General features: G+C 52.8%; 1 protein-coding gene and 1 long non-coding RNA gene across 21 annotated transcripts in view; both read left to right on the top strand.

The window, feature by feature from the left end:
- The window catches only part of LOC105831139 (sorbin and SH3 domain-containing protein 1), a 79470-nt gene that overhangs the window by 34906 nt on the left and 32258 nt on the right, over positions 1-12306 (top strand). For 11 of the 20 annotated variants that reach the window (XM_012671064.3, XM_012671061.3, XM_012671060.3 and 8 more), the window contains 3 exons: positions 611-697; positions 1620-7220; positions 11406-11453. The exons of 1 other annotated variant lie outside the window; for it this stretch is intronic. In XM_012671064.3, coding sequence (XP_012526518.2) covers positions 611-697; positions 1620-7220; positions 11406-11453 — 5736 coding nt within the window. Of the gene's footprint in view, positions 1-610; positions 698-1619; positions 7221-9950; positions 10059-10109; positions 10651-11405; positions 11454-12306 lie in introns of those variants that run through there. 8 more of the 20 variants (XM_028193617.2, XM_012671075.3, XM_012671065.3 and 5 more) reach the window with 7 other exon arrangements.
- On the top strand, positions 704-1552 carry LOC114255310. Its single transcript, XR_003626588.2, has 2 exons — positions 704-935; positions 1072-1552. It is a non-coding gene; the product is annotated as an uncharacterized LOC114255310 (long non-coding RNA).

Genomic DNA, 12306 nt, shown 5'->3' with positions numbered 1-12306 from the left:
CACGTGAGCGTGCGAGCGATACAAATTCACCTGAATCGACGTGGATGCGTGCACGAAACACGTGACTTTACGCGGGTGGGGGGGACGACGTTTCGTGGTTGGTTTCGTCGGGTCTACTCGTGTGGCTCAGTGCATAATCGTGATTCATGTGCCCCGCAGATTGTGCCGCCGATTCGCGGCTGGTTCACGCTTAACATGGGCGTCGTTGCCGTAGTGATGGTCGTCGTCGTCGTTGTCGGAATTCTCGCCTAAATTTAACGCGCTTGTCCACGGGCGACGCTCCGCGGCACATGCGGCGTCGTGTTCCGCGTGTGCGCTCGCGAAATCGCGAATTTTCGTCGACTTTCATTAACCGGGAACCGCGCGAAAGGGGCGAGCCGATTCGCGTCGTAAAAGTGTGATGCGTCGGGGAATTCAATCGAAGCGTCGAACAACGTAAATCGTACATCGCTGAGACTCATTAACTTTTAACTTCTTTTATCGAATTTTATATATTTGAGGAATAATTAAGTTTTCACGCTCTTTATCAATTGTTATTTGAGTTTTTAATAAATAAGAGAGACGGTATTCGCGCTGCTCACATCGCAACGTCGAAACGTTTTCTTTTCAGATGACACAAAAGTCGAGCAGAGCTACGCCAATCAGAACGGCGCTGTGAGGAGCTGTCCGAGCGAACAACAGAGCGACGCGATAAAAGGTAAGAGCACATTATCGTTATCGGCAAAGGGAGGATATACATTTGGGAATGCTTGGGCTGGGCCGCGCTTATTTCTGCATGATCGCTGAAACATTGCTCATATACACGATATCTTCTTTCTTCTTGTCTTCATCGAGCATCATCTTGCGATTGTCTGGAACGATCATTCTGAAAGCCTGCCGAATTGTCTCGCGCAAAGAGGGACACTCGAGTCTCCGGATCTTAGACGAAGCGTGTGGTGTGTGTATATATATATATATTAAAAATTGGCACGGTGATTCTCTCGGGAATTCCGAACGAAAGTATTCCCGAGGGATCTTGCATGCGGAAATCACGAAGTCGTGTCTAAACTAAAGAGCAATCTTCTATTCTAGTGGACTGGGAAATTTGAAAAGGAACCATTTTCATTTTATTATCCTCCCTATCTTTTCTCCAAGTCGGAATGGAACGTTTCGTGTCCGATAGAAATTCGTGGGAGATATCGAGGAGCTGTAACTTTCTGCAAAATGTAGTCCTACGCGGTAACGTCCCTTCGATAATACTCTCGGAGAAACTTTGAAATCCCGTCGCTTCTCTCCTCCCCGGAGAGGTAGGAAAATCGTAACGAGCCGTCGTCTTTAAACGTGAAAATAAGGTCGCGCGCGTCAAACGTACGTACGCGAGCGCGCGAGAAAAATTCCCCGAGCCGGGAAACTCGCGGCGGATATTAGGTAGAGGCAAAAAACGAGGCGAGAAACGGAGAGACTCCGAGGAGAAGTTGCCGTAAAAGCGACCGCGACGCGATATTTCCAACGGAATCCTTCGCATAGGGGAAAAGAGAGAAATAGAGGATAACGTGAAACAGAAATAGAGAGAGAGAGAGAAAGAAAGAGAGAGAACGCACGCTACGAGAGTTTTTTCCAAAAAATTCGCGACGTCATAGGACACCGCGATCTTCCGGATTACGCGACCGACGCGGAGGACTGCGCCGTGATGCCGCAGGGCAACGTGCGCAACCGCAACCGCGGCCGCAGGAATCGGAACCGTCGGCGAGCTCCCCAGCCACCGGCGAACGTCACGGAATCCCCGCGAAGGGATGCCGAACGGAGGAAGCCCGACGAGGAGGAGAATCGCCTGGCGACCTCGAGGAATGAACGTGGGAACGGCGGCAACGATGACGACGATGACAATGACGTCGTCTCGAAGACAAACGGTCCCGTCGCGGAAAATCCCACTTCGGTAGACGTCAATTCGATCGAGGATCGCGACGCGACCTCGTCGAGTCGAGGATGCAGATTCCGGCCGGACGACAAGCGCAGACTCGAGAAGATCGAGCTGGCGGGATCTCGCCCGAGGATAATCGAGATCACGACGGTCAGCAGTTTACCTCTGGAGGCGACGATCGGCCATATCGCCGGGGTAGGTATCCTGGAGACCGGCGGCGGCGTCAACGGTTCGTCGAGGGAGCCGACGGTATCGGAGCCGGTGGAACCGATACGATCCCTTTCTGCAGACTACGCGAAGATGACGAGACGCTCGAAGAACGAGGAGACTCGATTAGAGATTCGAGAAGTCGACGACGACGACAACGACAATGCGGCGGAGGCTGACTCTGTCGTCGAGGTCGAATCCGACGCGGAGAGGGAGTCGGTCGGCGGACAGGACTCCTTTGAGGATCGGTCGAGGGATCGGGCGATCGGACAGCAATTCGCGCTGCAGAGGAAGCTCGCGAAATCGGAGATGGAATCTCCGACGCTGATGTGGGCCACGGTGATGCCGAGGGACGTGGAGAAGAAGCTGCGGAATTTTATCGAGGATCTTCAGCTGCCGAGTTTCTCCGAGGAGGTGATCGAGGACGAGAGTAGGTCTCTCGAAGATATTTCACCGCAGGACGTCGGGGCGGAAGAGAGCAGAGCCTTGGAGAAGGCGGCCGACTCGTCGTCCTCTCGTCGGAAGGCGAGGAAGCGCGCGATGTCGGCGTCGCATTACGCCAGCAGCTTTCTGGACATCATACAGGAGGAGGGCGAGAGGCTGTCGGAGGACGAGGCGCAGCACATCCGAGACTTCATAAACGAGGAGATCAGCAAGTATCGGCGCGAGGACAGACCCTCGGTCGAGAGGACGACGGATGAGGACGTCGGGGCGAGATGCGAGATTGATTCCGGGAAGATCGAATCGGTCTCGGTTGCCGAGAAGTCGAGATGCGACATTGAGATTAAAACTGATACCATAGAGAATGACACTTTGGAATTACGTTCGCGCGAAGACGAAGCGAAGGATGAAAGCGTCGCGAGTCCTGAGACTGAAGTGGCGAGAGAGGCGGCGAATCCCGCGGCGACGGGCAAAGAAGAAATGAATGCGGAAAACGACGTCTTAAATGATGAATCCGCGGAAATTGCAGCAAGCGCAACAACACAAGATAATTCAAAGCCCGAGGACCGAGGTTGTGTCGCTGAGAAAATTGAGATTGTGAAAAACGATGCTGCAGCGAGGGACACGACGGCGGCGGCGGTAGAGAGAAGAGGGACGAGTGCAATCGCGACGATAGTAAGTGATATCGGTGACGCGGACGTAAGTAAAGCGGAAGATAATAAATTTCCGCCCGCGGCCGTCGAGGACGCTGGTGCACCCGCGAAATCGGAGTCCCGCGAGAACGTTCCACGAAAAGATTCCATCGTCAATCATGGCGCGCTGGACGACAGCGGAACAGTTGATTCATCCTCGAGTTCATCGCCGAGAGCGCAACCGAGGCAACCGCCGCCCCTGCCGAGGAGGTCGTCCAGTTTCGGCCGCGAGCGTCAGAGACCGCCGACGCCACCTGAAATAGACTATGTCTCGAGTAGCGCGAACGTTTATCGTCGGCCGTCCGGCGAGCCGCGCGGGTCGACGAATTTACCCGCGCGGAAGCGAGACGACGAGCCGCCGCCGCCGCCGCCGCGACGGCCGGAACTCCCCGGAGAAGCGCGAGAGAACGATCGGGCGATTTTTTCGAGCTCGTCGCGCGACCCGGCGATTATTCGCGCTAATGAGACTTGCGGCCGCGTAAATCAGGTCGGAGCTTCCTCGAGCGAGGTCGGTCGATCGATCGCGTCATCGGGTATTCGCGACGATGATCTGTCACGCTCGTGCAGCACCGGCACGCACGACGTCGTTGTCGTCGCCGCCGCGACGACGTTGGCAAGCGCGACGGGCACGGAAATAACGCGTCGCGAGGAAGGGAAGCCCGTGACGCCCGTCGCGCCACCGCCACCGCCGGCAGCAGCGTATGATCAAAACGCGTCGTCGTCGCGCCGGCAGGAAGAGGACGACGAAGCCGAGGCGTCGCGCAGGTATCCCTCGGGTCTTCGCGGGGACGCCAGCTCGGAAAGGAGGAACCTGACGGCGGCGAGCCAGGACGAGTCATCGAGGTGCGACGGATCATCAGACTCGGTGAGGGACAGGGAGCCGGCGGCGATGGGTTCCTCCGGCTCGAAGGGCAAGAAGAAACCCGAGGGTAAGAAGAGCGAGAAGAACGAGAAATCGACGTTCGGCTTCCGCCGCGAGCGATTAGTGAAGAGGAACGAGACGTCGGAGACGAGAATAATCGAACGATACGAGGAGAGCGCGAGCGCCAACCAGCGCGATGGCCTCCGCAATTCGGAGTATTCGAATACGTGGGAGCTGAAGCGCGAAGAGAAGCACGAGGAAGAGACGCGCAGCTTGTCCCGTGAGAGCGACGCGAGGAATTCGTTCGACGAGACGAGCTCTCAGGAGGAGGCGGACGTCCCGGCGAGCGAGAGCCCCTCGCTCGAGGTGGAACTGGGCGACATTCAAGGGCACGACTCGTCCAGCAGTACCACGTCCCTGAACACCGTGAAGCACCGTCCGCTGGAGGCGTCGTTGACCGACATCAGCGCGATCGTCCGCGAGACGAGGGAGGAGAACTCGAGAAACGAGGCGGAGGAGTCTCCGAAGCGGAAGCTGACGCCGGGAGAGAGCGGTCGTCCGGTTCCCTACTCGCCCGTGGAGGAGGATCCTCATCACCGTGTACCGCGGCCGGAGGAGATCGTCCCCTCCGTGGAAACTCCCTGCGAGAAGGCTGCGGGAGACGTGTCTAAGGCGTCGCGACTACCGTCCTCCCTTAGACAGCTCTGCGTCGAGAGAATTCTGTCGATGCCGTACGGTGCGCGGGTGATAGGCGAGATCACCACGCCCAAGTTCAACATCTTCGAGAGTCTGCGGACCCTGCAGAGATTTGTGAGTGACGCGCCGGCGACTAACGCCCGACTAAACTCGATGCACGGGGCGGGCGATGATGGACGACGCGGACTAACGAAAACGCCGGGCGAGGGCGGGTATCAGCCTCGTCCTAACGACATTACGAACGCTGTTTCAGACCAGGCCAAGTTGCCGAGGAGCGTTAATATTGAGTTGTCAGGGTCGGAGGGCGAGATGGTAGACAAGCGAGAACCCGGATGGCGTGCGCTCAGCACAACGGAGAATCCCAGGCTGCTGGTGTGCCTGTCGCCGTCGCAACAGGCCACGCAGGTGCGCACGAGCGCCGACACCCTGCTGGACCTTCACCGGAAGTTCCTGAACCGCTACAGCTACCGCGAGGAACAGCCGCATTACGTACCTCTGCCGCAATATCGGGTTGAAATTCGTCCGATCAAAGAGGACGGCGACACGGCCGCGAAGGCACCTAAGCCAATCGCACGACCGATTCAACGAGAGCACTCCGCGATCGAGAGCTCCGGCAGCAGGCTGCTGGAGATCATCAAGGAGGAACGGAACGGTCCTCGAAACGATACACTCGCGAATCAGCAGACGAAGACGATAACCGACGACGCCAGGGGTCAAGAATGTTTTAAGGCCGAGTCTCGGCCAAACGACTGGCTGAATCTAGCCAGACACGATCGCCGAAGCGCCACCGCGAGCGAGCTATTCCTGGCGGCGACGAGGGGCGAGGATGGCGAATCGAGCGACGATAAGCCGAACGGTCATGTGGGCCGGTCTGATCGGCCTAAGATTGCGACACGTCCCACCACCTACCATCAGACTGGATATCGACCGTCGGCGATGATAGCGCGCGACTCGGATAGATTGCTCGCGAATAACATTAAGTGTCCGTTGGTGAACGGTGCCGATCGATCGATGGACGCCATCGACGAGAGGACGCCGCCGCCTCTCAGGAGGGCAGCCGATCAGCTCGCAGGCAAGCACGTGAACTCGGCGTTGATCGACGACAGAATCGAAGTACCGCCGTTGCCGAAGCGCGCGGTCACGGTCGATAGATCGTGCATCGACACGAGGAGCATCTTCGACCAGAGTCCGCCGAGGAGTCGCCTGGAACCACGTAAGGGTCACCGCGAGGCGGAGAAACTGAAACACGTGGCCGCTGTGGAGATAATGGGCAAGCTGAAGAAGCTGCAGACGGAAACGTCACGGCGGCTCGAGGACGACAGGTCGGCGGGCTCCTTGCCTCCGGAATACTTCGCCCAGCAGCTAAGGTACATCGAGCTGTTGGAGGAACAGCTGAAGAACGTGATACTGGCGGAGGAGGAGGAGAGGAAGGCCTTCGAAGAATTCCAAACGCATTTTCATCGAACGAAACAGGGCGATGACGCGAGGAGGCCGTTCCTCGCCGATATCCCCGAAGAAGCCTCCAAAAAGGCAGGTAGCGTAAATCTCGAACGCGAACGCGAAATTCCGATCGACGTCCGTGACGAGCTGACGGACGGTAAATGTGCGGAGGATAAGCGGGGGGGTCTCGTGGAGAAATGCTCCAAAGAGATCTGTCGTGACGAGCCGGGAATTCAGAAGGAATCTTGGCACGAGAAATCGCGGAACGTGGAGGAAGATCACGCGGAGACGGTCGATAAAACGGGCAATCGGCAGTTCTCGGGGAGGCTGCGTCGTGAGAGCGGGCATCGCGAGGAAGAGGAATCCTCGGAGAGTATTGAACGCCACGTGGTGGTCGCGCAGAAGGGAAATTCGACGAGAACGGAGATGAAGAACGAGACGTGCCAGCCTTTTCGGGAAACTAACGAGAGTGGAATTAAGGACGAACGCCGCGCGGAAACCCCTCGATCGACGAGGATGCCGAGGAGCGAAGGCTCCTCGGAGGTGTCCGCCGAGAAGGCAGTTCAGCGTAGGAACGAGGTGAAGCGACCGACAACGTTGCCGACGAATGGCGAGGCGTTTCGACAACGGATGTACGACGAGTACGTGCACAAGGTGTTGGAGCGGCAGGAGCGTAAGAGCCACAAGGTCGTGAAGATCAGCGCGCACGAGGACATCAAGCGCAAGTCGGACGGCGACATGAGCGTGATGGCGAGGGAGTTCATCGAGAAGGCGCGCAGCCGGCTGAACAAGTTCGGGATCAATCTCGACGAGAGCGGGACGGAGCACGAGGATGAGGAGGGCGGCGACGCCCTGATCAACGCGAAATTCCTCATCGACGGCAAGGAGCTGCGGGACGTGCGCAAGCTGCCGAAACACCTGCGGGAGTTCCTGAAGATCTCCACGATGAGCGACAACGACGACGACAACGACGACGAGGGCGGTGAGTTACGGCGAATGCAATGGACGCTGGATTTTGCTGTGTTGCTCGTCGTGTTGCGATAACGATTGGTGATGCCGATTTAGTGGCTGCTGAAAGAAAGAAAGAGAGAGAGAAAAGGAGAGAGTATCCCATCCGGAAGTTGAACAAACATCCGTCCTGGACTCTCGATGTCTCGGCAAAGGGACGCCCTTTAACAATCTCACTAACGTAAATCTTGCCCGACGTCCGTAGATGCCTTGGTGTTTGTCGTCACTAACATTCTTGATGGTACTATTGCTAATTCTCTCTATCCGCTTAGTGCCAACAATATGAAAGGACGGTTGGACGGAAAAGACGCGGGGGAGAGGATGAATAATTAATCTTCAATTAATGTTTACCCGGCTCTTACAAGGTCCCTTTTGCAAACTCCAATAAACGTGATTTAAAGACCGAGATGGCAGAGTGGTAATAAAATTTCGCGTGTTAAAAGCGACATTTATTTTGCAATTGATTTAAAATGATTGAGGTATTTTTTTTTTTTAATATTGCGAATTCGCATCTTTGATTTTGTCCAATGAAATCGAGCTGTGAAATTTGAAATGTCACAGCTCTCGATTAAAATAACGGCGATGTATGGCGAAAAATCGGGGATCTCTCCGAATAAACGTCATCGGATCGCCTCGCGGCGCGAGCGAACTTTCTCAATATGGTAGAGACAGGTGGCAACGGAAATCCCATTACTGTCTTAAGTACCGTTTTCCCACACGGCTCCGAAAGCGAGATTAGTTCTCCGGTGATAAAGCGCGGCGGAGATCTATTTACGTTGGCGTACAGGCATCGTGCAGCATCATAATCACGCGGTCCAGATTGTTCCGATTCCGTAATCCGATTAATAACGCCCCCTCGCCCAACCGGCACAATCAGTCTTGTATAAATAATAAATCTCGCTGTGTCGCGAAACACGTGATATTATAACGAATACGTGTTTACGCGCTCCGACCCGCGCCGTGGTGAATCGGGTGAACGAAGCGGGGATTTAATATTCCACGACATAAATCCGGCATGCGATCGACACGCGCGCGCTGTCGTATATGACGCCGCTGCTGCTCGTACATATTTCGGCATTTATTTCCGAGACGGCGAGATCGATTCATCGGGGCGACGCTGTGGAAAATTATTCGCGTTAAACGCTCGCGCGTTCGGATAACGAACCGCAACGCGTTCGCGATAACGAGTATCAACGCGGTGGCACAGAGGCTATCAAATTGCGTCATCGTGTCGTTTACGCGCGTCGGCTCTCTCCGCGCGGCCGATTACTCGCGCGCGGACTGTTTAATCTCGTCATCGTTATACCGGGGAATTCGAGGAGACCTCTCCTCTTCCTCGGGGGAGTAATAATGTGTACGGGGCAATTTACCGCTCCCTAAATATCTCCCACAGAATTCTATTCGACACGATGCATCTTCTAATTGGTTCGAGAGGGTTTTTCGCTCCGGTCATTTGGCCGATGGTCTCATCACGTCTGATGGTGAAAAGGTACTGCGGGACTATACGGCAGTTCACTCTTTTTCCCTTTCGAGCCGCGGCGTTCGCGCGTGATTCATTGGAGGATGAGGATCTAAATATAAGACCCCGCGACGAGAAATAGGCCAGTCGCTCGTAGGACGCGTTCGCCATTTCGGCCAGCGCGCGCCGGAACCACCGTCTTGTTTTCGGCTATTTTCAATCGCTTGCGCGCGCGCACGATCTGGCCTACTGGCCACGTTCGTCCGCGCATCCTGAGATCGCCTTCATCGGCGACCGAGGATTTTTGGACCCGCTAAATCGTCCGTGTATATGCTCCATCTGTGACTTAGAAGCGATTGATAACGAGCCTGCCGCATAAATCGATTAATGCTGAATAGTAAAGCGGAACTTGTCTCTCAACGTTTGCAAATGAAAACTTTTTTTAACATATTCTTTTCCTTAAGAGCTTTGAAATTTTTTTTTCTCTATCAAAAACTGTAATATTATATGATAAATACATGATCTTCCTATTTAATGTCAAGAGTAAAATCTCAATCATCATCTTCACATCTCATCTGAAATCGTTTTTTTATCGCTTTATTATCGCTTCTTTTGCATGCTCTATTTTTTTATCTTTCAGCGTGCTCGTTTGCCGACAATATTAATGTTAACACGTTCTGAATGTGTTACGGGTTGCATGTTTTGCTCAAACATTCTAACGCCAGTCAATGCTCTTGCAGCGCGAACAGAAATACACGGGAAAACGGCAATGTTAGACTGCACAATAGTCGACAAAAGTTATTTTCCCGTGGTAACAATGTTAATTTTTATTGTCACGTCGCCAAGTCGCACGACTCGCCCGCCTATTACGATTAACTCACTCGCGGTTATTTGTATTTCGTAAGTCTCGTGAACCTTTCGACGCGGTTACCGAAGCGTCCGTTTATTTTCTATTCTAACTTTAGCACGAAAGTTTAGCCACAGCGCGTGTCGGGGCTGAACCGCGCGAATTTAGGCATCCGCCTGTGAGCACAAGTTATTTGTATTCGCCAATTGATACATCAGTTCTCTCTTCTTTTTTTTTTTGCCGACGAGTATTCGAAAATCTTGCATCGAGGAATGCCTTTGTCGTTCTGGCTTGCGACTTGCTAACGAACTCACGGCGCGCGAAATTAATTTATCGCATCTTTTTCTTTTTTTTCTCTTTTTTTGGTGAATGTGGTGGGCATGCTTTTTTAATCAAAGGGAGCGGCTGCGGTGTCATTGCGAGGAGAGCAGACAGGAATGAGAGCGATCTGCTGCACGAGATCGACAAAGCTTTGAAAATCGGCAAGGGATTTCTACTTGGGCAAGGTGCGTTAGCAATTTTGCTTAATCACTGGACAGCATGCGTTACACAGTTTGCGAAAAGCATTAAAAGTAGTATTGTTGTAAATGCTTCACAAGCATATATCACTAGCGAAAATCATCAATGTCGAAAGATTAAGATATTTCATAAGTTACAGAATTATATTGAAATTTTTATGTGAAATTTTAAATGTCATTCATCTTATTTTATTTCCATTTTATTTCAAAACGTTACAAACTTTGTTTTAACTTTGTCGAACGGTGAAAATGGAGAAAAACTCAGATCCATCTTCCAAGCGAACGTATACACATCACGCGTATATAGCTCGGCTGGCTGGCGATGGGCTCGGAGATTTCGTACAGAGCAGCCTCGAGCGGCGTCGTCGTCGTCGTCATCGACGTCGGCGTAGTGAGCGTCGCGCGGCGTCGCGTCGAGCCTCGTCGGCGTCGCGACGCCTCAGTCGGCTGGCACCTACCGTGCTACTTTCCCGTGCCTCGCCGAGACGAGAGTGTTCCATTGAGATACGCGGCGCCGCGGTTTGGATTAAAAAGAAAGGGATCGTTGAGATATCGTAAAGTGACGCGATGTTGGAGAAAAGTGAGTGATCGTTTCGGGAAAGCATTTTGAAATGCATTATCGAAAGGTGACGGGAGGGATGAGGGCGCGATAGGTTTTTGTGAATTTCTTCAACAGGTAGTTTCGCGATCGCGAGGAGGCTCGAGATCCGTCGCGTCCTTCCAAAGGAAAAGGATTACGAAGCGATTTCACGGATTATCGTCTTCCAAATTGGCGAGGAAATTACTGCGGGAAAATATCAGGACAAAGAAATAAAGTACATCTGCTGACGTGAGAGAAATTTAATTCAATTTGAAAATATTATAGAAACATCGTGAAAATGTGGTGTAGTTTGACAAATCTTGGTTTTAATGCTCGCGAATTATACGGTTTTCGAAATACATGGCGCTGATATTATGCACTCCTGGTCTGTCGCGAAATATGGCAATCCACTTGGCTTTGTGCTTCTCTCCGCGCTCCGCTTTTACGGCGGTCCATCAAGATCACTTTTATATTAATGAATCGCCGCGGCTCCATCGCGAAAGTAACTTCGAAGAGCTCTCCATGCAGACGCGGCGCGCAGTGTTGACCCGCGTCAAGATATTCCGCGTTGATACTTAATGCAGAGATACTTGAAGGGCGGAAAAACCTTTTCGCGAACACGCGAATTATTGCCTACTCTATAATCCGGAGACACTTGAAAAAAAGAATTTGTTCAAAATAAGACGCGATTTATTACGAAACGGCGGGAGAACCCGAGACATTTTGTTTGACAAAATGCTGTTTAATGCTTTCAGAGAACGTTATGTTCGCCCCCACGTTTAAAGCCTCGTCGGCGAAGCCAGGTAAACCCGCGCGAGAAGCCTGTGTGAGAGAAAACTAACAGAATAATAATTTTCGTTGTCGCCGTCGTGCGTTTTGCATAATGACTGAGGATGTAGCCTGAAATATTAATATCCGTCGTTCTCGCTCCCGAGCCAGCTGCCGAGAATATCTGTCTATTAACATTTTTAATGAAATGTTCGATAATTAATTTAATTAACTAACGTTGTCGAATTGCGGAGAGTATCGGTGTATGTAAGTGGGTGAGTAACGATAGGAGAAATGGAATTGCCATCGGGGAGAGTGCGCCTTTATTACGTTAACCGACGCCCGTACCTAAGATGCAATAAAATTAATTACTCGCGTGTAGGGTCGTATTGTGGCGGCCGGGGCCGCCACGTATGTGTTCTTAGCAGCGAGATCGTAATTAAGTCCTAGCCGCCGCGCGTACGCGTCGCCCGTGCACGTATTTTCCGAGTAATACGCGTAATCTCGTTTCGGCAATTTGTCCAGGGAGGAAGACGCGCGGTTAATTTTGGTTACCTGAGAACGTCGTCCTTCACGGTATCGGGGGTATTTCGGAACTAATTACCCGTCGCGCCGCGATCGCGAATGTAGCGCGTTCCGTGTCGGTACACGATCCAAAAAAAAAAAAAACGATGGCAATTCGATGTTTTTGACGTTTCGACGTTGCGCTGGTTGCGCAGCTGGCGTCGCGACAGCGTTGATTAATCGCACGTACGTTGCAATTAGCGAGAATAACCGCGTATAGCCGCTACTGGTATCGTAGATTAACGCGCGTAACATCGGTTATCATATTCCCAGATAGAGAGAGGTACGCGATTGGAATGGTTAGGCAATCAATTTTTAGAATTA

Source organism: Monomorium pharaonis, chromosome 11 (assembly GCF_013373865.1).
Source record: "Monomorium pharaonis isolate MP-MQ-018 chromosome 11, ASM1337386v2, whole genome shotgun sequence".
Taxonomy (NCBI): domain Eukaryota; kingdom Metazoa; phylum Arthropoda; class Insecta; order Hymenoptera; family Formicidae; genus Monomorium; species Monomorium pharaonis.
The sequence above is the reverse complement of the archived record's forward strand: the minus strand, read 5'-3'. Positions and strand labels throughout refer to the sequence as shown.